General features: G+C 41.3%; 1 protein-coding gene across 1 annotated transcript; it reads left to right on the top strand.

Moving 5' to 3' along the window:
• The first annotated feature begins 5,902 nt into the window (after positions 1-5,902).
• On the top strand, positions 5,903-13,770 carry LOC106080691 (uncharacterized). Its single transcript, XM_013242156.2, has 3 exons — positions 5,903-6,275; positions 6,349-6,664; positions 12,721-13,770. Exons 1-3 carry the CDS (start codon positions 5,912-5,914, stop codon positions 13,697-13,699), a joined length of 1,659 nt encoding a protein of 552 aa, XP_013097610.2. The 5' UTR covers positions 5,903-5,911; the 3' UTR covers positions 13,700-13,770.
• The last annotated feature ends 11,590 nt before the right edge of the window (positions 13,771-25,360 follow it).

The raw sequence follows: 25,360 nt of genomic DNA, 5'->3' as shown, positions 1-25,360 counted from the left end.
ATGAGGACCACGCCCACTTGGGCACTGGAGACTTTTCTAGATATCCGATCCATTGAAACACAGATTAAGTGCGAGGCAGCCACTGCGGCTATGAGACTTAGGACGATGGGAGAATAGATTGAGGATGGGAGCAGCCCCTACCATCGCGGTATAGTCGAGGCGACGATAGGAAATCTGGAAGGAAGGGGAGAGGTTTCCAATCGGATACCAGAGATGAACCTTGAAGTTGAGTGCGGCGCACTGCTCAATCGGCACAGTCTTGGATTGACGGAACCCTAGTATAGCCATCTGGAAGATCATGTTACACGGATGGGTCAAAGCTAGAGGATAGAGTGGGCCTGGGGGTTTACATTGAGAACTGAGGAACTGAGATCTGTTTTAGACCATAATATGGTCCTACAGGTGGAGATCCGGGAGAACATGGAATGTGTGAAGTGGTGTGGTGCTAACGCGAGGACGTTGAGTGTGAACATCTTTACCGACAGTAAAATTGCCATAAGGGCAATAACAACCAGGACGGTAAGGTCACTAACAGTCTTGCAGTGTAAGAAGGAGATTAACGACTTCTCTGAGAATGACAAAATCCGCATCGTTTGGGTGCCGGGCCATAACAGAGTAAAGTGAAATGAAAGGGCAGACAATTTGGCGGTGAAGGCCAGAGGACTGCAGTCAATAGACTTGGTTAACCCGAAGCCTTTCAGGTCGACGCCGTCCGAGTTAACGGAGTGGGCGACGAAAGCGCATGCAACATTGTGGAACAGCGAATCGGTCGGTAGGACGGCGAAAATCCTATGGAGGGATCCAGATCGTGAGAGGACAACGCTATTACTGAAAGGAAGTAAGAAGGAGGTCAATATTACTGAAAGGAAGTAAGAAGAAGGTGTCATAACGGGACACAAAGGACTACGAGCTCACTTCTTCAAAATCAGTGCGGCAAGTGATAGCATGTGTAGGGCATATAGGGATGATGATGAGACTTTGTAGCATTTCCTTTGTCATTGCCCGGCTTTCGCGTCCAACAGATACCGGTACTTAGGTTGAGAAACAATATCAGACATGAACCAATTTAGGGGAGTGGTATTGAAAACAATTAAGGATTTTGTAAGTAGCACGGAATTCCTAACTTAAAATTTCTTTTTAGAGGTTACTTTCTAGTTTTTAGAGCGCACAACAAGTCGATTACTGGCTTAGGTGTATGGCTTGGGGGGATTAATATCTGCATTCTGTTTTCAACCTAACCTAACCTAATCCTATGGTGGAGGGTATAAAAACTAAAAAAAATGCAGAGAATTTTTTATACCCAGTCATTACGTTTGTAACACTTAGAAATATTTGTCAAAAACCCCATAAAGTATACATTCTCTTGATCGTCTCGCCGTTCTGAATCGATCTAGCAATGTCCGTCCGTCTGTCGAAATTTTGCACATATACTTAATATCTATATAGTTCGTTGGGGATTGGAAATGGGGTCGTATCGAGCATCGTAAACACTCAGTATTTTAGCAAGAGACGTTCTCAACCGGCCTCTCACTGAGACTCGACACTCAATACGGCTGATTGTCCGCGACTGCAGTTGCAACTATTCCGTATGGAGCATTCCACTTTTGCAACCTATGGACGCGACCGGTAGCAAGATCCGGTCGCAACCGGCCTCTCGGTGAGACTCGAAACTCAATACCGCTGATTGTCCGCGACTGCAGTTGCTGCTACTCCGTATGGAGCATTCCACTATTGCAACCTGTGAACGCGCCCGGTAGCTGCCAGCTAAGCTCCACGTAATAACGAAGCACACCACGCAGATTGACGTTCAAAGTTCCAGCCTGTGTGATGCTCATAGAAAATTGGCTTGTCAAAAGTCGGCATATTTTTGTAGCTCAAAAAATCAAACAAAAATTTTGAGATTTCTGGAAACCATTTTAAAGTCATGTTGCATTTGATGATTTATTTTTAATATATATATTTTTAGATTATAAAAATTATTTGCTCGGAGTCAAATTTGAACAATCTTCCCCGAGTCGCGGTCGAGTAAAAATTGCTCAACTCCACAGCGCTGATCTCAACTGGTGTGAACGGTTGAGGTATTTTTCAAAACGACTCAAGCAAAACGAGTCAATGTAGACATAGCCTAATCTAGTTTTCTCAATAAAAAAACAAAATTGCACTTAGTATTTAAATGTCATTAACAACCCAGTGAGAAAATGGCGAATTTAAAGAACAAAGAGAGTAATTTCATTTGACCAAAATTTGCACACTGATAACCATATCAATGGGTCGATTATAAATAACAACCAACAATGAGTTAAGGGGTTGTCTCACAGCGCAACCAAAACAAATAAAAGCGTGCTAAGTTCGGCCGGGCCGAATCTTATATACCCTCCACCAGGGATTGCATTTATCTAGCTCTTTTCCCGGCATCTCTTTTTAGGCAAACATATGATAAAAGAAAAAAATTGCTATGATATTGAAGCTAAAACAACTTATGGTCCGATGGTCCGGACCATAATTGAACTGAATGTTGAAGACCATAGTAGTAGTCGTTGCGTAAAATTGCAGCCAATTTGAATAAAAATTGCGCCCTTTAGAGGCTCAAGAAATAAAATAGGGGGATCGGTTTATATGGGATCTAAATCATGCTATAGACCGATTTAGACCATATATTGGGTTGCCCAAAAAGTAATTGCGGATTTTTCATATAGTCGGCGTTGACAAATTTTTTCACAGCTTGTGACTCTGTAATTGCATTCTTTCTTCTGTCAGTTATCAGCTGTTACTTTTAGCTTGCTTTAGAAAAAAAGTGTAAAAAAAGTATATTTGATTAAAGTTCATTCTAAGTTTTATTAAAAATGCATTTATTTTCTTTTATAAAATCCGCAATTACTTTTTGGGCAAACCAATATATGACAGCTATATCAAGTTATGGACCAATAAAAACCATATTTGACACAACTGTTGAAAGTCATAACAAAACACTTCTTGCAAAATTTCAGCCAAATCGGATGGGAATTGCGCCCCCTATAAGCTCAAGAAGTCAAGACCCCAGATCAGTTTATATGACAGCTGTATCAGGTTATGGACCGATTTGAACCACACAAAATACAGTTATTGGAAATCACAACAAAACACTTTATGCAAAATTTCAGCCAAATCGGGTGAGAATTGGGCCCTCTAGAAGCTCAAGAAGTAAAAATCCAAGATCGTCTTATATGGCAGCTATATTATGTTATGTACCGATTTGCGCCATAATTAGCACAGTTATTGGAAGTACAGCATAGCAAACCACCTAATGCAAAATTTCAGTCAAATCGGATGAAAATTGCGCGTTCTATGGGCTCAAGAAATCAAGATCCAAGATCGGTTTATATGACAGCTTTACCAGATTATGAACCGATTTGTATCATACTTAACACAGTTGTTGGAAGGGACACCAAAACATTACGTGCAAGATTTCAGTCAAATCGGACGAGAATCGCGCCATCTAGAGGCTCCAGAAGTCAAAAACCTAGATCGGTTTATATGGCAGCCATATCAAAACATGGATCGATTTGAACCATACTTAGCGCAGTTGTTGGAAGTGGTACCAAAACACTACGTGCAAAATTAGCACATGGTTAGAAGTACTAACGGAACATTACGTGAATTCAAGCTCAATCGGATAAAAATTGCAGTTTTTAGGGGCTCAGAGGTCAAGTCTAGAGTCCATTTTATATGGGAGCTATATCCAAATCTGAACCCAAATGGTCGATTTGCAAATGGCCCAAAACTTCAAGGAAATGGATATTCATTCGTTCGACCGCCATCGGCTATAGCCGAGTCCGAACGGCGTCCCGCAGAGCGACACCTCATTGGAGAGAACTTTTTACATGGCAAAGTATCTCACAAATGACGCCAGCATTAGGACGGAAAAACCACAGCTGAAAATTTTTCTGATGGTCTTGCCAGGACTAAAACCCAGGCATTCAGCGTCATAGGCGGACATGCTAACCTCTGCGCCACGGTAGACTCTTTGTCCATAGGCAGGTTAAATTCGAAAGTGGGTTTTGTCGGACTATATCTTTTTAAAGACCTCCGATCCGATTTTGCCGAAATCTGGGACAGTGTGTTCTGTTAGGCCACTCAACAAACTTGTACAATACGGCCCAGATCATTCCCGATTTAGATATAACTGCCATATAGACCGATCTCTCGATTTGGGGTCTTAAGTTCATAAAAGACGCAATTATTGTAAGATTTCGTAGAAATTGGGTATAGCGAGTTGTGTTATGCTTCTCGGAATGCCTATTCAATATGACCCACAATGGTCCAGATTTGGATATAGCCGCCATATATACCGATCTCTTGACATAAAGTTTAAACCCATAAAAGGTAAATTTGTTAACCGGTTTTTATTCACTCCACTATATGATGGGGGTATACTAATTTCGTCATTCTGTTTGCAACACCTCGAACCTAGCACCTAGCCGCTTGAAATTTTGCACAAATACTTCCTATTAGTGTAGGTCGGTTGGGATTGTAAATGGGCCAAATCGGTCCATGTTTTAATATAGCTGCTATATAAACCGATCTTGGGTCTTGAATTCTTGATTTTGAGCGTCTGGAGGGCGCAATTCTCTTCCGATTTGGCTGAAATTTTGCATGTAGTGTTTTGGTATCACTTCCAATAACTGTGCTATATATGGTTCAAATCGGTCCATAACCAGATGTAGCTGCCATATAAACCGATCTGGGGTCTTGACTTCTTGAGCTTTTAGGGAGTGCAATTCTTATCCGATTTGATTGTAATTTTGCACGTGGTGTTTTGGTATCACTTCCAACAACTGTACTAAGTATGGTTCAGATCGGTTCATATCATATAACCCGATACAACTCGATCTGAGATCTTGTCTTCTTGAGCCGCTGGATGGCGCAATTCTCATCCGATTTGGCTGAAATTTTGTATGAGGTGTTTTGTTATGACTTCCAATAACTGTGCTAAGTATGGCGCAAATCGGTACATAACCTGATATAGCTGCCATATAAACCGATCAGGGATCTTGACTTCTTGGGCCTCTAGAGGGCGCAATTCCTATCCGATTTGGCAGAAATTTTGTACAACGGCTTCTTTCATGACCTTCAACATGCGTGCTCAGTATTTTCTGAATCGATCTATAGCTTGATACAGCTTCCATATTAACCGATCTCCCGATTTTGCTTCTTGAGCCCCTACATGGCGCAATTCTTATCCGAATGTACTGAAATATTACACAACGACTTTTGTTTTCCTAAAAAGAGATACAGCGCAAAGGATTCGACAAATGCGATCCATGGTGGAGGGTATATAAGATTCTGCCCGGTGGAACTTAGCACGCTCTTACTTGTTTTAAATTAAGCAAAATGAATTGTGTTGGGTCCCTTGATATTCGTACCGAGTATGGTCAAGATCGGGCTATATTTGGATATAGCTTCCTTATGTACCGATCTCCCGATTTAAGTTCTTGGGACAATAAAAGCACGCTCATTACTCGATTTCGCTGAAATGTGATAGAATAGACTGTTTTAGGCACCTTCAATATGGTTCAGATTAGTCTATATTTGGATATAGCAGTCATATGCTTATACCGATCTTACGATTTAAGTTCTTAGGCCCATAGAAGGTGAAATTTTTATACCCACCAACATAGGATGCGTGTATACTAATCTAGTCATTTCGTTTGTAACATCTCGACATATCCAAAGTTCGGCCGGGCTTTTTTGGAATTTAGGAGATCTCTCTCAAAAAAATCTGGCAACCGTGGTTGTCGATTACCTTCTCGTATACCATTGATTACCTTTTCCCATTGGGAAAGCGATACATATGCTCACTCTCGCTCTCTCTTAAATAGCAATGACAATGAAATTACTTTGAGCAATTCAGTATCAACGTAGGCATCATCCGATGCAGTTCGCAATGATTAAGTTAACCGGTACTTCATACAATGCCAATGAAAAAATATGGTCGGGACCCATAACGAAGAATTTGTATAGCGGCGATATGACTGTAGGAGAGGCTATTGTCATTCAATTATTAAAAACTCCCAACAAAGTCATACAGATTGTGGATTCTACAGGCGAAACTTTGACAGCTCAAGAGTTTGTGGAGCATTCCATGACTTTGGCCAAAAGCATGCTGGAATTGGGTATCAAATGCAAGAATGTGGTAGGATACTATGCTCGTCATTCAATACACCTGGCCACAGTCATTCTGGCTTCATGTCTCTGTGGGACTTCGGTGAGTGGTTTGTATGCGGAATTCGATAAAGGTACTTAGATGTCATTTGATTAGTATACCGCAGATTATACTATTAAGAATTTTCTAATTGTGCTGCTTTTCAGATACCATTATTAATATATACGGCAAGACTCGTCCCAGCATAATTTTCTGTGATAAATTCAATTTTGAAAAAGCCCATCACGCCAATGCGCAATTAAATCTGAATGCGAAACTTGTGCTAATGACCGGATCGTTGGAAGGTGTCGCAACCATAAACGATTTATTGACCACAAAGCACCAGTCTATGAGATTATCGGAATTTCCATGCACAAACCTCAAAAGCTCTGATACAGCGGTGATCTTATGCTCCTCAGGAACAACGGGCAGCCCAAAAGGCTCAATGGGCTCACATGAAACTCTGCTGCACTCCAACTGTTAGTAAGTACAGATATGACTGAATCCAGCATTGACGACATCAAATGCGGGTTATTTGAATCATATTCGATTAAAGATTGCTCGTCATTTTATTCGCCTGCCAGCTGCATTATCATCATCGGATCATTCTGCAGTGATAATGACCGTCAGTGATAATTTTATCGAAAAAGAAACTCCAAGTTTTCTCTCGAATAATCGTACTAACTGGCAATTTTTCAAATATATATTGTCTGAGAAAATTGAACTAAAGATTCCCCTTAGAACCAAAGATCAAATTGATGAAGAGTTGACAAGCTTCATCAACGCAATACAAACGTCTGCATGGGAAAGTACTCCTACTACAAGTCATACCAACACTACTGGCACATATCCGAAGGAAATTAGAGACCTTTTATCGAAGAAAAGAAAAGCTAGGAAGAAATGGCAAAGAGAAAGAACAATCGAAAATAAAAGAACATTGAACAGGCTTGTTAATGAACTCAAACGCATCACACAGGAGTCAAAAAATAAGGCTATGTCTAGATACTTAGGAAACCTAACAGCAACCAAAGAAACCAACTACAATCTATGGAAGGCCACGCGGCAATTAAATCAAGCTTCCCCAACCATTCCACCACTTAAAAATGTAGATGGATCATGGGTAAAAAAAGCCGAAGAAAAAGTAGATTTGTTTGCAAATTATTTTAGCAACATATTTAAACCACTTGAATGTAGGTCTGACAATGAAGAAACTTATAAATTAGAAAAATGTGACAACCAAGTCATTAAACCAGCTACAATTAAAGAGCTAGAAAATCTCATCGCCAAAGATCTGAGCGCTAAGAAATCTCCAGGTTATGACTTAATAACAACCAAAATACTTAAAAAGCTTCCACATATAGCTGTTAAAAAGCTTTTATTTATAATAAATGCATGTTTTCGTCTGCGACATGTTCCATTAGAATGGAAAGTTGCAGAAGTTATCGTAATCAAGAAACCTGGAAAACCTGATCATGAAATAACATCATACCGTCCGATATCGCTACTACCGGTTATGTCAAAGATATTTGAAAAGTTGCTATTAAAAAGATTGCGTCCCTTATTAACAAGTAGGCTTCTCATACCTGACCATCAGTTTGGATTCCGAAATAATCATTCAACTATACAACAAGTTCACCGAATAGTTGATATAGCCGAAAGAGCCATTGAAAACAAACTCGTCTGCTCTGCCGTGTTTTTAGACGTGGGACAAGCATTTGACAAAGTTTGGCACCAAGGGCTCTTAACCAAACTTCATAACGATCTCCCAAAGGAATTTTATGAAATCTTGGAATCATACTTAACCAACAGACACTTTCGAGTAAAAATAGAAAATAATTATTCAAAACTGAAACCAATAAAGGCTGGAGTACCTCAGGGGAGTGTCCTAGGCCCTGTTTTATACCTTCTTTACACCAGAGATATACCAAACCCGCCTGATGCAACAATTGCAACATTTGCCGATGACACTGCAATTCTTACGACTGCCAATAGTGAAATTGAAGCTACAAATAAACTTCAAGCAGCTCTGTCGGACATTTTACTTTGGATAAACAAATGGAGGATGAATCTAAATGAAAACAAGTCAATCCACATACTTTTCACAAACAAAGAGCTTCGTTATTTACCATTATATCTAAATGGTAAAGTAATACCATTCGCAAACACAGCAAAATATTTGGGAATGACCCTAGACACTAAAATTAAATGGAAAGAGCACGTGAAGAAAAAAAATAAGGAAATAAAAATAAAATTCTCAGAGCTGTACTGGATGCTAGTGGACAATAGAATATCGATTCAAAACAAACTTCTTTTGTATAATCAAATGATTAAACCAATATGGACCTACGGAATACAACTTTGGGGTTGCGCTGCCAAGAATGAAGTAGAAAAGATTCAAAAAACCCAAAATTTAATCCTTCGTACCATTGCTAATGCACCTTGGTACATACGAAACACCGATCTGCACAGAGACTTGGGAGTGAGGACAATATCAGAGGAAATATCCATTCACGCCCTGAAACATGCGAACAAGTTACATAGTCACGTTAACTCTGACTTAAATAATATTGTTCGAAACTATCCAGCCACCAGAAGACTTCAAAGAACTATACCAATGGATCTAGTCCCTTAAGAGGCCCTAAATCCCAAGAACTAGGATGTAGTTACTGAACTATTTCCACAAAATGAATTCGAACTAGGCTAAATTCTCTAGTTTGTATTATTTATCTATACGCTATCTTAAAATTACTAGATGAGTGTAACTCAGTTGTAATGAAAATAAATAAAAAAAAAAAAAAAAAAAAAATTCGCCTGCCTTCCCATGATATTCTTATAGTATTAAAGCAGAGTTGTGGGTCACATGGCAGGAAAGTGGCACACTTTCCTCTTCTATGGGTTACCATGGGATGGCTATGAGCAGCAAACGGGTTGCAACTGCGAACTCTTATTTGTGTAGTGTTTATCGTCATAACGAGAAGCTCACCTGGGAGCTACCGGTGGAGTCCACTGGTTTCGGAAAGTGGAATGCTTCGTATACGGAGTAGCTGCAATCGCAGTCGGGAACTATCTGCGATATCGAGTAGAGAATTTCAGTGAAAAGTCGGGCGATACCGGCTTACTTTACATTAATTGGCTATGGCACAACATTTGTTCCACTAGCTGAACGTAGAATAGCGTTCCAAGCGCCACCACAGTGGTTGCCTTCAAAAGACTTCTTTGATGGAGCTTCTTCATCCATTCTGACAACATGACCTAGCCAGCGCAGCCGTTATATTTTGATGCGTGTAATTATGCTATCGTCTCCATACAGCGTTCGACGATCAATCTTTCTCTCAAAAACTCCAAGCACTGCCTCGTCTGCTTTTACAAGTACCCATGCCTCAGAACCATATAACAACACGGGTGGTATCAGTGTCTTGTATAGTGTAGTCTTCGTCTGTCGAAAGGTGGCCTTGTTTCTAAACTGTATGCTTAATCCAAAGTAGCATCTGTTTTGCCAGTATTATTCTTCGCTTTATCTCGAAACTGGTGCCATTCGTTTCGGTTACGGCGGTGCCAACGTGGATAAAACTGGTTCCCAACTTTTTTCATTTTCTTTATCTTCTCAGTTGTACAAGGCGTATTGGGAGTTGAAACCATCCATTTCGTCTCATCTCCATTTTCTTCCAGACCTTTTTCACTGACTCTCTTTCGATTCTTTCAAAAGCAACAGTTAGTACTTCCGATGACCGACCCATGATATCGATGTCGTCAGCATAGGCGAGTATCACTTGTTGCATTGTGAATCGTGTGCCACATCTATTCACATCTGCATTTCGTATAATCTTCTCCAGCAGAATATTATACAGATCACACGATAGGCTGCCTCCTTGTCTGAAACCTCGTTTAGGTATTGAATGGCTCGGAGAGATTCTTTGCTGTTCTTACTGAGGAACGCGTAACAGCAAGTGTCATCCTGCTGAGTCTTATTAATTTTTCAGGAATGCCAAACTCAGACATGGCTTCAAATACCTTTGAACGTATAGGGGTATCGAAAGCGGCTTTGTTGTTAACAAATAGATGGTAGGTGTTGATTTGTCCTTCTGAGGTCCTTTCCAGGATTTGGCGCAGTGTGAATATCTGGTTCAGGGTAGATTTACCAGGTCTAAAGCCGCATTGATAGGACCCAATTATCTCATTGACTTTAGGTTTTATTCTTTCACACAGTACGCTCGAGAGTATCTTGTATGTGATGGGGAGGAGACTTATTCCTCTGTAGTTGGCACATTCCGTCTTGTGTCTCCTTTCTTGTGTACAGGACATATTATGCTGAGGTTCCAATCATCGGGTATGCGTTCTTCTAGCCATATTGCGCAGATAAGCTAATGCATACGCCTTATCGCCTCCAGTCTTAAATAGTTCAGCAGGTAACCCGTCGGCTCCTGCTGCCTTGTTGTTCTTTAGTCGGGTCACTGCTACTTGGACCTCATTCTGACTAGGAGGTTAACATTCTGTACCATCATCAGGGATTGGTTCTGCAGTATCCTCTTTGCCGCCAACGTCGGAGACTAGTGGTTTTGTGAAATGTTCTTTCCATATCCTCAGCATGCTATCTGTGTCAGTTACCAGATTTCCTTCTTTGTCTCTGCAGGAGGATGTGCCTGCGCCAAAGCCATCGGTTTGGTGTTTAATTCTTTGGTAGAATTTCCGGATTTCATTCTGACTCCCGTACATCTCTATTCGCTCGCACTCACGTCTTTCCATTTCCTTTTTCTTTCTGCGGAATAGACGTTTCTCCTCTCTCCTTTTCTACCGATACCTCTCCTTCATCTGGCGCATTGCTACTGATTGCAAGGTTGCTCTATATGCCACATTCTTGGCTTCAGTAGCATCTCGACACTCTTGGTCCTACCATGGGTTTCTTGAGGGAGGCTTCCGGTACCCAAGTACGGATTTCGTGGCATTTTCATGGTTTACATTTTCCATTATGCCACTGCGCCACTATATCATCGGAAAAAGGAGTGCTTTCATCAAGCAATTGGGTTAGTCGAGTGGAGTATGCCGTTGCCATCTGTTGTGTTTGCTGCTTTTCAATGTCGAGCTTCCGTGGAGTGTCAGATCGTATTTTCCTCGCCATGTTCAAACGGGTGCGAACCTTTGCTGCAACAAGGTAATGATCCGAATGTATATTCGCTCCACGGATGGATCGTACATCTAAGATGAATGATGAATGCCTTCCATCTATCACAACATGATCAGTTTGGTTCCTTGTGTTTTGATCGGGTGTCAGCCATGTGGCTAACCTAACTACCATGTTTTTTGCCGCGGCGAAATCTATCAACCTCAACTCATTACTGGACGTTATCTCGAGGAGGCTAAACTTTCCGACTGATGGACCAAAAATGTCTTCCTTCCCTATCATCGCATTAAAATCTCTCAGAACGATTTTAATATCATGGGCGGGACAGCGGTCATATTCTCTCTCTAGGCGCTTGTAGAAAATATCCTTGGTCTGCTCGTCCTTGTCTTCCGTCGGGGCATGGGCACATATAAGGATCATGTTAAAGAATTTGGTTTTTATGCGGATTGTGGCTAGCCTCTCATCCACCGGAGTAAAGCTGGAGGCAAGGTGTTTCAGTCTCCGACTAACCACAAATCAACAGCCAAATTCATGCCTCGTGTTATGGCAGCTATAGTATAGTTCGTCACCGTTTGGTGTTGTAGTGACGCCATTCCCAGTCAATCGCACTTCCCGTAAGGCGGTATAATATCTGCCTTGTACTTCTCTAATACATCCGCCAGCGCGTATACTGCACCTTCTCTATAGAGAGTGCGGACATTCCAGGTGCAGATTCGCAAATCATGGTCCTTTTTTCGTTTGCGTGGGTCGTCAACGTTGGGGGGGGGGTTCGTTTTTACTATTACTTTCTTTCTTATAGTAGTTCTTCCGGGGGCGGTTTACAGGCCCAGCGCCCCAACCGCATGGGTTTTGTGGGATTGCACATGTATCCCCCGTTGTGGCGAGCCGCTTGCTCCAAGATCCGACGCTCGACTCCAGCCGCCCCTAACCTGGGAACAGACGCTGATGTTGGCCATTGGTTATTTGAAGGCGCCAATAACTCGCCTTGTCATCTCGAGTATCATCGGCACTCAGTATTTAATTAGGAGCCAGTGCCACCTGAATCCTCACTGAGACTCTCCTCTCGAAAATCGCTGACTGCGCGCGGCCGCATTCGCAGATACTTCGCATAAAAACGGAGCTTTCCACCATCCGCAACCTGTGGACGCGCCCAGTAGCTTTCAGCTAAGCTTCCCGTGATAACGATGGTCACCACACAAGTCGGAGCCCTTCAACCAAATTTATTTGGTATACATTTTTATCGGAACTCATGGTGTTGGGTTCCCAAGATTCGGTTAGGCCGAACTTAGCACGCTTTTACTTGTTGGAATATCAGCGGGATATTTGCTAATTCTGGACCATCAAGATAAAGCTTTACCTACTATGAATACCAAAAATCTGCTAAAAAGCTGAATAATTTTCATTTTTCTTACACTTTCAGCGCCACAGCCACCATTGATTCGGTTCTACTTTCCTTCAGCACAATGTATTGGGCCTCAGGACTTTTAAACCTATTCTCATCCTTACTGAATTCTACTCTACGCATTGTGCCGGACAAACCCTACAGTCCAGAATATTTCCTCTATCTGGTGAAACGTTATCAAGTCACTCATGTATTCGTCAATTGCACTCAAATGGCTGAGCTAGTATTAAAATTTAGTAAAGAGGAGCTAAAAGAAGGCTTTGAATCAATCGACACCATTTTGTGCGGTGGCTCCAAAGTACCGCAGACAATACAGGAAAAATGTCTAGACGCATTTTCCACAGACAAGTTGCGCCCTGGATTCTGCATAGGATATGGCATGTCCGAAATTGTGGGAATTCTATCATACAATGGGGGTTATCCACATGAGTTTAAACCCCAAACCGAGGGTAAGTTGTGGACCAATAGACAAGTGTGCATTGTTGATGAAAACTACCAGCGTTTGGGACCCAATGAAACTGGTGAACTAATGGTGTACAATTCCCACACATGGTTGGGTTATTACAATGATCCTGCTACCACTGCAAAGGTGATGGATGGCCAATGGTTGCATACTGGCGATATGGGATATTTTGATGATTCGGGATTCTTACATTTAATGGGTCGTAATAAGGATATGTTCAAATGGAAGGGCTTCCAAATATGCCCACAACCCATAGAAGATGTACTATTGCGACTCACGGGAGTAGCCGAGGTTTGTGTTTTTCCTAAACCCGATCTGGTGGCCGGCAATTTAGCATCCTGCGCTATTGTAAGAACAAAAGATAATGCGGGAGAAGCACTAACTGCAGATATGGTGCATGCGTTCCTCAACAGCAACTTGGATAGTTTTTTTGGAATGAAAGGTGGAGTACATTTTGTGGAAAGTATACCGAAAACTTCTACGGGTAAGATGCAGAGAAACCAAGTTCTTGCAATGATATGTGAGGAAATATGAATAATTAAACAAAAAAGAAGATTGTAACATTTAGTACTTAGAGAGTAATTAATAAAATTTCTTAACAATCACTATAACTTTCCATATAATTTAGAGGCGGTGCTGATCACTCACTCATTTGGTTATCAAAGGAACTTTAAAGGGAGAATAATTTTGCGTACTTTCAATCAACCATATTGCTTAAAAACTTGTTACAAGTTAATAACTACTTTCTCTATTTCAAACGAAGTACTCAACGAAGTGGAAAAATCTGTAGCAAAATATTTGTTTCTAAAGATGAAGAAATGAGAAAGTGCGATTTGATACTCGGTTGACCCAATTGACCAAATTGACGTACTCCTTGCGCCGATAGTATAGCAGCACAATGGCAATCCATTGGCCACCTCATGTAAAGAGCCGCAACTGCCGTACTTGGGAATCAAAAACCTCCCCCAAGGAACCCATGGAACGACCAGCAGAGTCAAAGGGATGCTAAAGTCAAAAATGCGATATACAGGCAACATTACAGTCAGTAGCAACACACAACAGAGAATGAGAGGTACTGCGAGAAAAAGAGAGAGGAGAAACGTCTCTTCCGCCAGAAGAAGAAGGAAATGGAAAGATAAGAGTGTGAGCGAATCGAGACGTTCAAGAGCTAGAATAAAGTCCGGCCAATAAGGAAAGACAAAAGTCGGGCGGTGCTTGAAGTATGCATGAAACAGTGACTGTGTTAAGTATGATTCAAATCGGTTCATAATCTGGTTTGGCTGTCATATAAAGCGATCTTGGGTCTTGACTCCTTGAGCCTCTAGAGTGCGCAATTCTTATCCGATTGGAATAAGTATGATAGCCAATAACTGTGCCAAGTATGGATCAAATCGGTCCATAACCTGATATAGCTGTCATATAAACCCATCTGGGGTCTTGACTTCTTGAGCGTCTAGAGTTCGCAATTCCTATTCGATTTGGTTGAAAGTTTGCACGAGGTGTTTTTTTATGACTTCCAACAACTGTGTTAAGAATAGTTCAAATCGGTCCATGACCTGATATAGCTGCCATATAAACCGATCTGGGGTCCTGAATTCTTGTGCCACTAGAAGGCGCAATTATTATCCGATTTAGCTGAAATTTTGCATGAGGTGTTTTGTTATGACTGTCGACAACTGTGCTAAGAATAGTTCAAATCGATCCATAACCTGATATAGCTGCCATATAAACCGATCTGGGGTCTTGACTGCTTGAGCCTCTACTGGGAGCAATTCCTATCCGATTTGGCTGAAATTTTGCACGACGTGTTTTGTTTTGGCTTCCAACAACTGTATTAAGAATGGTTTAAATCGGTCCATAACCTGATATAGCTGCCATATAAACCGATCTGGGGTCTTGATTTCTTGAGCCACTAGAGGGCGCAACTATTATCCGATTTAGCTGAAATTTTGCATGAGGTGTTTTGTTAGAACATTCAACAACTGTGTTAAGAATAGTTCAAATCGGTCAATAACCTGATATAGCTGCCATATAAACCAATATGGGATCCTGACCTCTTGAGCCTCTAAAAGGCGCAAATATTATCCGATTTGGCTGAAATCTTGTACAACGGCTTCTCCCATGACCATTAACTTACGTGTCGAATATGGCATGAATCGGTTTATAGCCTAACAGCTCCCCTATAAACCGAGCACCCTATTTTACTTCATCAGCCTCTTAAGTGCGCAATTCTTACTAGATTCGGCTGAAATTTTACACAATGACTTCTACTGTAGTCTCCAATATTCAATATTCTTTTATCCTTTGCTTGCCTAAAAAGAGGTACCGTGGAAAGAGCTCGACAAATACGATCCATGGTAGAGGTTATATAAGATTCGGCCCGGTCGATCTTAACTCGCGTTTTTTGTTCATTATTATATATGATCAGTGATGAGATAAGATGTTCCGAGGTTTGAGTACTTCCATAATAGAAGTGGAAAATAGTGTATTTGTAGCTTCAAAATTCCATACAGGAACTGATCTGAGCATTTTTAGCTCTCCCTTATTTTTTCAGAACTCAGCTTTGCATTTTTAACAATGATCGGAATAGTTCGAAAAGAGGGTGCGGATACTAATCCGTCTCATGCCACTGTGTACATACACCTAAGCCTGTAATCGGCTTGTTGTGCGCTCTAAATACTAAAAAGTAACCTCGAAAAATCCTTAATTGTTTTCCATACAACGCTTCTAAGTTGGTTCACATCTGCTATAGTGTCTCCACCTAAGCGCCGCTTTTTGTTACCTACGAACGTCTGGCAATGGCATAGGAAATGGTCCAACGTCTCATTATCTTCAACACATGCCCTACACAAGCTATCACTTGCCTCACCGATTTTGCATAAGAGAGCACGTAGTCCTATGTGTCCCGTTATGACACCAAAAGTTATACTGAACTCCTTCTTACTTCTTTTCAGTAATAGCCTCGTCCTCTCACGATCCAGATCACCCTATCGTTTCGCTGCTCCACAGTATTACATGCGCTTTCGTCGCCCAATGATCAAGATTAATTATTCTCTATAAGGCTGAGTATAATATTTTGAGGTAATGTATGCTGAGGTGATGGGTATTAAAAAGAAACATTTCCCGAAGCGTCGTTATTATAGTTTTCAGTGAAGCCAATAACGATGGAAAATTCATTGCATATCAATAAACAATCCATGGTTGAATTAATTGAAAAATAACCACATTATCAGTTTTACAGCGCCGAGGTAAAAATTATACGCATCATAGCGGCAAAAAAAAAAGTTTGATCACATGTATGAAAATTGTGCCACAGAAGTGATTTTCTTTTGAAAACTCGTGCAACATCACCATCATTGCATGGCAAGACAAGCTAGGCATTTAGTTGAAGTTGAATAGCATGACAGAAAATCCATGAAAAACCCTGACGACCAAGGATGTGTATGTCAATGCATGTTTTCTTTTTGTAGCTCTTTTCCAGACCCTGATGTGGCCTGAACGTTTTGTCAACATTTGCTATCCGGCCATGTCTTCAGCATTGTCAAGATATTGTCTTTGCCCGCTGCTGCTGTCAAACGGGTAAAGAATCATCTAATGCTGATGCAGGAGCATTTTCAAGAGCACCTCCTAATGGCAACCAGCCTGCAGACAGCATTCACGTATGATAGTGAGGCTGTCTTCTTGTTGCAGCATGCATAATGTTGCACATTGGTGGCTTGTCTATGTGAAAGAATTCAATGTTGCATTTAATTTACATATAAATTTTTACCAAGTTTTTACATGTTTATTGCTTTGGCATTATACTTAGGAAAGAAAAGGCTAGCAAAATAAGTGGCCGGTTTAAAAATGGCGATTGAGTTCAAATTTTGTATTCGTATTTCACATTTGGCATTACACATTCTATGTATTCAATGTAGCCGGGGCCGATCAGCCCATCTGTATTTCTATCTATCATTATTCCATGATCAATTAACAATTTCTTCATACGCTTCGGTCTTGTGTGGTTCTCCCTCCACCATAGGAAAGGGGTATGCTAATTTCGTCATTCTGTTTATAACTACTCGAAATATTCGTCTGAGACCCCATAAAGTATATATATTCTTGATCGTCATGACATTTTATGTCGATCTAGCCACGTCCGTCCGTCCGTCCGTCTGTCTTTCGAAAGCACGCTAACTTTCGAAGGAGTAAAGATATCCGCTTGAAATTTTGCGCAAATACTTCGTATTAGTGTAGGTCGGTTGGGATTGTAAATGGGCCATATCGGTTCATGTTTTGATATAGCTGCCATATAAACCGATCTTGGGTCTTGACTTCTAGAGCCTCTAGAGGGCGCAATTCTTATCCGATTGGAATGAAATTATGCACGACGTGTTTTGCTATGATTTCCAACAACTGTGCTAAATAAGGTTCAAATCGGTCCATAACCAGATATAGCTGCCATATAAACCGATCTTGGGTCTTGACTTCTTGAGCCTCTAGAATGCGCAATTCTTATCCGATTGGAATGAAATTTCGCACGACGTGTTTTGCTGTAACTTATAACAACTGTGCTAAATTAGGTTCAAATCGATCAATAGCCTGATATACTGTGCCAATTATGGTTCAAATCGGTCCATAAGCTAATATAGCTGCCATAAAAGCCGATCTTGGGTATTGACTTCTTGAGCCTCTAGAGGGCGCAATTCTTATCCGATTGGAATGAAATTTCGCACGACGTGTTTTGCTGTAACTTATAACAACTGTGCTAAATTAGGTTCAAATCGATCAATAGCCTGATATACTGTGCCAATTATGGTTCAAATCGGTCCATAAGCTAATATAGCTGCCATAAAAGCCGATCTTGGGTCTTGACTTCTAGAGCCTCTAGAGGGCGCAATTCTTATCCGATTGGAATGAAATTATGCACGACGTGTTTTGCTATGATTTCCAACAACTGTGCTAAATAAGGTTCAAATCGGTCCATAACCAGATATAGCTGCCATATAAACCGATCTTGGGTCTTGACTTCTTGAGCCTCTAGAATGCGCAATTCTTATCCGATTGGAATGAAATTTCGCACGACGTGTTTTGCTGTAACTTATAACAACTGTGCTAAATTAGGTTCAAATCGATCAATAGCCTGATATACTGTGCCAATTATGGTTCAAATCGGTCCATAAGCTAATATAGCTGCCATAAAAGCCGATCTTGGGTATTGACTTCTTGAGCCTCTAGAATCCGCTAGAAACTCTAGAAACTCTTATCCGATTGGAATGAAATTTTGCACGACTTCCAACGCTATGACTTCCAACAACATACGTGTTTTGTTTGGTCTGAATCGGTCTATAGCTTGATACAGTTCATATATAAATCGATCTCTCTATTTATTTCTGGACCCCCCAAAGGGCGCAATTCTTATTTGAATTGGCTGACATTTTACACAAGTCTCCAACATATAATTTAATTGCGGTCATGATATTGCTCTAATAGCAGAGCAAATCTTTTCTTATATCCTTTTTTTGAAGAGATGGCGGGAAAAGAACTCGACAAATCCGATCCATGGTGGAGGGTATATATGATTCGGCCCGGCCGAACATGGCACGGTTTTACTTGTTCATCATAATTTTGGTCTCCCAAACTATCCAAGGGTGTCAATTCAAGTGCCTTGCTCGCAGAAGTATACTTCGAAAACTCCAACTGCAAATACCCATGTCTTCATATAAGACCAAAGACAGCATCAGTATCTTGATAAAAAGTACCGAAAAAAGCCGACATTCTAGATATCGATTCCAAAGTTTTATAGACGAAAACGTTCGCTAGGCTGTGAGAAGTTATCCCAAGGATGATCTTCTGGGTGTATACGGTTATCATGAGTGCTAGGACAAAATCTTTAGAAAGTGTGACTCATATTATGGAGTCACCACGGTATTGCTTAGCTCCCCGCCGAAGCTTGGTTGAAAGCAATGTTGAGTTCGCAGGTTGTACTCATACTGAATGAGTTCAGTATCCTGAAGAAGGTCGGATAATGACTTAGTACATATTTGGATTTAATGGATACTCAAAAATGTTATGTTGATTAGACTGGCAGACATGAGCATAATATGCCAGTCTGAGGTCTATCCTGGAAAAAGATTTTTAGTCCTCAAAAATAAGAAATTATCTGTACATGATGGTACTCGGAAGCAGGGAATCCAGTATGGAGAGGTTGAAACGCGTGATAAATTTTTTAAAATCCCTTGCACAAGGCAAGCCATGGTGAGGCATTTTATTGCCACTACAATGGGTGAACACCATAAATGGCCCACCACGGCTCCTAACTAAAAGGGGATTTGAACCTGTCTGCTATCTGGAAGCCGTTATTTTACTTCTAAGGTATAGAAGACGCTCTTAGCTAATCAAAAATGACGATAGGGTCCTTGGGTCTGTATGTTAATCGAGAGAAGACCGAAATCTGCTCGTTTGCGAGGGAGACAAAGGTTTGCGTATTAGAGAAGCCACCTTTCCTCAACTGGATGATTTCGATATTGGACAAGTCAAATACTTGATCTTGGAAAGGGAACTGAAATAAACGTTTCATATAGAGGAGCATACCGAAAAAGGTCAGAGACGTTGGGCACTATGTATGTGGACGTAGGGTCTGACTACGAACGTGAAGATTTACAGAGCTTAATTGGACCGATACTAAATTACATCTCGGTAGTACGGTGGATGGCGATGGTTCGGAGAACATGTTGTTTTGCCATAGGCATGGCGATGGCGATGAATACCACGCCTGCTGTGCCACTGAAGATATATTTAGATATCCAAACGACAGACATACGGCTTAAACATGAGGCAGCCGCTGCGATTGTGAAAAGTGAGTGGTAAAGAGTGAGTGGTGAAGAGTGAGTGGTGAAGAGTGAGTGATGAAGAGTGAGTGGTGAAGAGTTATTGGTGAAATGTGTGTGTATGGGGAATAGAAGCAGGTATGACCTGAGGGATAAAAAAAGCAATGGTAGGAAATCTGATGGGATTGAAAGTGGTTGTGGATCGAATAGCTAAAACAGCACTTGATGTCGAGTGCCAGATACTGGTACCAGCGGCGCAGTTCTTCTTTGACGGAACTCAAGTATTGCCATCAGGTCGATGATGCTAAACGGATGGCTCAAAGCTAGAAGTGAGAAATCATTTGCTTTGAGTAACTAGCGACTAAGTTCTGCTTCCGGCGCTACCATAATACGGTCATGCAGACAACATCTTTTAGGACAGTTGACCATTAGGACGATAGAAACCAGAACAGAAAACACACGAATGGTCTTGAAATGTGTGAAGAAGACTAACGCCTTTTTACAGTTCGACGCATTCCAACTGGGTGCCGGAAACGACGTGGCTATGAGGGTCAAACCACTACCGACGTCAGACTTACCTTTTAGGGCGACCCAGTCCGACGTGGCCGGAAGTCCGAATCGAGATAAAACAAGGTAGTATGAAGAAGATCCTTTTAGCGTAACTATAGAATCGCTAAATATTTTTTTTTTCGATGTTTCTTTTTATTACTTGGAGTGCACAACAAGCCGATTACTGAATTAGGCGTATGCCCAATGTGCAAGTAAAAGCGTGCTAAGTTCGGGTGGGCCGAATCTTGAGAACCCACCACCATGGATTCTGCAAAAAATTTATACGAAATAAATTAAGTTGAAGGTCAAAATTTTATTCTACATACCAAACTTCTGTCAAACCAGCAAATATTAAAGCTTCTAGGAAACGAACAAGGATGATCGAGAGACCGATTTTAATGTGAGCTATACTAATTTGGACCGTATTTGGCAAAGTTGTTGGAAGTCTAGCAAACACCACATACAAAATTTCAGCCTAATCGGACAAAAATTGAGGCTTATAAGGGCTCAAGAAATCAAATCGGGAGATCGGTTTATATGAGAACTATATCATGCTCAATTTCAGCAAAATCGGAAAAAATTGCGGTTTGTAGGTGCTCAAGAAGTCAAATCGGGATATCGTTTTATATGGGAACTGTATCAGGTTATAGACCGATTTGGACTGTACTTGGCACAGTTATTGGAAGTCACAGCAGAACACGCTTTCACTTGTTATACCCTACAACACTGCTGTGATACAGGGCATTATAACTTGGTGCATTTGTTTGTAACACCCAGAAGGAAGAGAGATGGACCCATTGATAACTATACAAATCGACTCAGAATTATTTTCTGATTCGTCTATCTATCTGGCTGTATATCTGTCCATGTTAATTTGTGTACAAACTAACGGTCGCAGTATTCATTCGATCGTCTTCAAATTTCGTTCAGCCATGTTTTTCGGCCTAGAGCCAAAGCCTATTGAAATTGAAAAAAATCGGTTCAGATTTGAATATACTATCCAAGCGCCTCAACCTTTTGCGCCTTCGAGGTGTCTCCACCACTTGATCTTTCCATCGGGCTTTTGGTCTTCCCGGTTTGCGTGTACCACCGTGTTTGCCTTCAAAAGACTGATTTGCTGGAGCTTATTCATCCATTCTGACAACATGACCTAGCCAACGCAGCCGTTGTATTTTGATGCGTGTAACTATGCTATCGTCGTCATGCAGCTCATACAGCTCGTGGTTCATATGTCGCCTATATTCTCCGTTAACGCAAACTGGTCCATATATTTTACGAAGAATCTTTCTCTCAAATACCCCAAGCACTGCCTCATCTGCTTTCACAAGTACCCATGCCTCAGAACCATATAACAACACGGGTAGTATCAGTGTCTTGTATGGTGTATTCTTCGTCTGTCGATGGAAGGCCTTGTTTCTAAACTGCGTACTTAGTCCAAAGTAGCATCTGTTTGCCAGTATTATTTTTCGCTTTATCTCAAAACTGGTGTCATTCGTTTCGGTTACGGCGGTGCCGAGGTAGACAAAGTTGCTAACTATCTCAAAGTTGTGGTTCCCAACTTTCTCCATTTTCTTTATCTGCTCGGATGTACTAGGCGTTTTGGGAGTTGAAACCATCCATTTCGTCTTATCTCCATTTACTGCCAGACCCATTTTCACTGGCTCTCTTTCGATTCTTTTAAAGGCTGCAGTTACTACTTCCGGTGCCCGACCTATGATATCGATGTCATCGGCATAGGCGAGTAGCATGTGTTCTCTTGTGATTAGTGTGTCATATCTATTCACACCTGCATCTCGTATAATCTTCTCCAGCAGGATGTTAAATAGACAATACGATAAGCTGTCTCCTTGTCTAAAACCTCGTTTGGTATTAAATGGTTCGGAGAGATTCTTTCCTATTCCAACTGAGGAACGCGTATCAGTAACTGTCATCCTGCAGAGTGTTAATAAATTTTGCAGGGATACCAAACTCAGACATGGCTTGAAATACCTTTGAACTCAAAGGGGGATCTAAAGCGGCTTTGTAGTCAACAAAGAGGTGGTAGGTGTTGATTTGTCCTTCTTGGTCTTTTTCAGGATTTGGCGCAGTGTGAATGTCTGGTTCAGGGTGGATTTACCAGGTCCAAGGCCGCATTGATAGGGTCCAATTATCTCATTGACTTTAGGTTTTAATCTTTCACACAGTACGCTCGAGAGTATCTTATATGCGATGGGGAGGAGACTTATTCCTCTGTAGTTGGCATATTCCGTTTTGTCTCCTTTCTTGTGTACGAGACATAGTATGCTGAGGTTCCAATCATCGGGTAAGCGTTCTTCTAGCCGGATTGCGCAGATAAGCTGATGCATACGCCTTATCAGCGTGGCGCCTCCTGTCTTAAATAGTTCAGCGGGTAACCCGTCGGCTCCTGCTGCTTTGTTGTTTTTTAGTCGGGTCACTGCTACTTGGACCTCATTCTGACTAGGAGGTAAACATTCTATACCATCATTATTGATTGGTTCTGCGGTATCCTCTTCGCCACCAACTTGGGACACTAGCAGTTGAGTAAAATGTTCTTTCCATATCCTCAGTACTCTATCTGTGTCAGTTACCAGATTTCCTTTTTTGTGGAGCCATCGGTTTGATTTTTTAATTCTTTGGTAGAATTTCCGGCTTCATTCATTCGCTCACACTCACGTCTTTCCATTTCCTTTTTCTTTCTGCGGAATAGACGTTTCTCCTCTCTCCTATTCTACCAATACCTCTCCTTCATCTGGCACGTTGCTACTGATTGCGGGGTTGCTCTAAATCTCGCATTCTTGGCCTCAGTAGCATCTCGACACTCTTGGTTGTACCATGGGTTTTTTGGAGGAGGCTTCCGGTACTTAAGTACGAATTTCGCGGCATTTTCCATGGAGTGGACAATAGTTTGCCACTGCGCCATTATATCATCGAAACAAGGAGTGCTTTCATTAAGCAGATGGATCATCAGTCGAGTGGAGTATGCCGTTGCCATCTGTTGTGTTCCTCGCCATGTTCAAACGGGTGCGAACCTTTGCTGCAACTAGGTAATGATCCGAATTTATATTCGCTCCACTAATCGATCGTTCATCTAACACGCTGGATGAATGCCTTCCATCTATCACAACGTGATAGATTTGATTTCTCGTGTTTTGATTGGGTGACAGTCATGTGGCTTTGTGAATATTTTTATGTTGAAATCTGTTTCTACTTTCTACCATGTTTTTTGCCGCGGCGAAATCTATCAGCCTCAACTCATTACTGGACGTTTTCTCGTGGAGGCAAAACTTTCCGACTGTTGGACCAAAAATCTCTTCCTTCCCTATCTTCGTATTAAAATCTCCCAGAACGATTTTAATATCATGGTCGGGGCAGCGGTCATATTCTCTCTCCAGGCGCTCGTAGAAAATATCCTTTGTCTGCTCTTCTTTGTCTTCCGTCGGGGCATGGGCATAAATAAGGCTGATGAAGAATTTGGCTTTTATGCGGATTGTGGCTAGCCTCTCATCCACCGGAGTAAAGGAGGGTATATTATATTCGGCACAACCGAACCTAACCCGTCTTTACTTGGCGAATTTTATAATCATTTATGGTAAATTTTTCCCCATTTTTTGTTTCTTAACGGCTCTTGTTATACCTCCCCTGGTATGAAACATTTCGAACGTGTCTTAAAGTAAATGAACACAATGGAATTGGCTGTTACTCTAGCTAGACACGTTAGTGACACTTAACAAGACTTGCCAATCGCTCTGCTGTCTGATGCCACCAAACTACACGGCACACTAAGAGAGGACCATGATGGTCGCTAGGTTAGCTAGAAGCAAACAGCCTCTGCTTATAACGAAATGGTTGCATGCTTCAGTCATGTTTCGTTTAAGGCTCACACAATGAACATTTAGGCATTGTTTCCAGGTAGGAATAGGAAAAAATTACTTCAGAAACTCCCTTCACCCTCGTCAATGCATCGGACAAGTTAGTTTGAACAGCATAGGAAGAATGAAATGTTACCATGTTCGAGTGATTTTGTTGCGTTGTTTTTGGGAGGTAAAAGTTGCCCACGCGTTAAACTCGTTTGGGCTTCACTGCATTTATTGTTTTTTTTCCTTAACAGAAATTATGCCATTATGGTAATTTGTGTGTCAAAGTCTCTTTGCATTTTTCATTGGCAAGAGTTGTGCCATTTTCACCGATGGTACTTACAATTGAAGAAGGAGACTTCCCGCAGCATCAGTTAATGGGCTAAAAATTCTTCACGTCACTCTTAATTGTTGCAATATTTATGGCCACAAAATCCAACACACACACACACACACACACTCATAAAAACCCATAAATTAGTGGCGCCTCCGGTCCTCCTCAATTCCCCCAAAGTGGAACAACCCATTCCCATGCAAGTCATTGCGAAGTGATTGTCATTGCGCCAACGCTCATTGCTGCCTGATTCATTGCCAATAAAATGATTTTTAATTGGGAGTAGAACATGCCGGCGACAGCAATGATGATTTCTGATTTCATTCAATTTTCTATGAATGCAAAGGCCTCCTTTTGTTTGCCAGTGGATGAAGGCGCATCCACAGACAGGGTTTATGATTTTCGTTCAAACTCCAATCTAAATTAGACAAATTAATATGGTCCGCTTTTACCATTCGTTAAGTGGACATCGCCGTCCTTCAAAATGCAAATGATTTGTCTTTGGTGATATCAAGGGGATGGCGGACTAATGCATCCCCTGTAATTTATTTGAGAATGGTAATTTGTGGCAATAATTTTGATAGAAATACTAAAAACCAGATTTATCCCCCACAGAGTCTAGGCAAATGTCAAATTGCACTTTTATGCA

Source organism: Stomoxys calcitrans, chromosome 5 (assembly GCF_963082655.1).
Source record: "Stomoxys calcitrans chromosome 5, idStoCalc2.1, whole genome shotgun sequence".
Taxonomy (NCBI): Eukaryota; Metazoa; Arthropoda; class Insecta; order Diptera; family Muscidae; genus Stomoxys; species Stomoxys calcitrans.
This window is presented reverse-complemented; position numbering and strand designations above follow the sequence as displayed.

Bases quoted from the DNA above. Each gene is read 5' to 3' on its own strand.
- LOC106080691 (XM_013242156.2), top strand. From the start codon at position 5,912: ATGCAGTTCGCAATGATTAAGTTAACCGGTACTTCATACAATGCCAAT. The intron at 6,276-6,348 runs GTACTTAGATGT...GCTGCTTTTCAG, and splicing joins GTATGCGGAATTCGATAAAG to ATACCATTATTAATATATAC. The intron at 6,665-12,720 runs GTAAGTACAGAT...TTACACTTTCAG, and splicing joins CTGCTGCACTCCAACTGTTA to CGCCACAGCCACCATTGATT.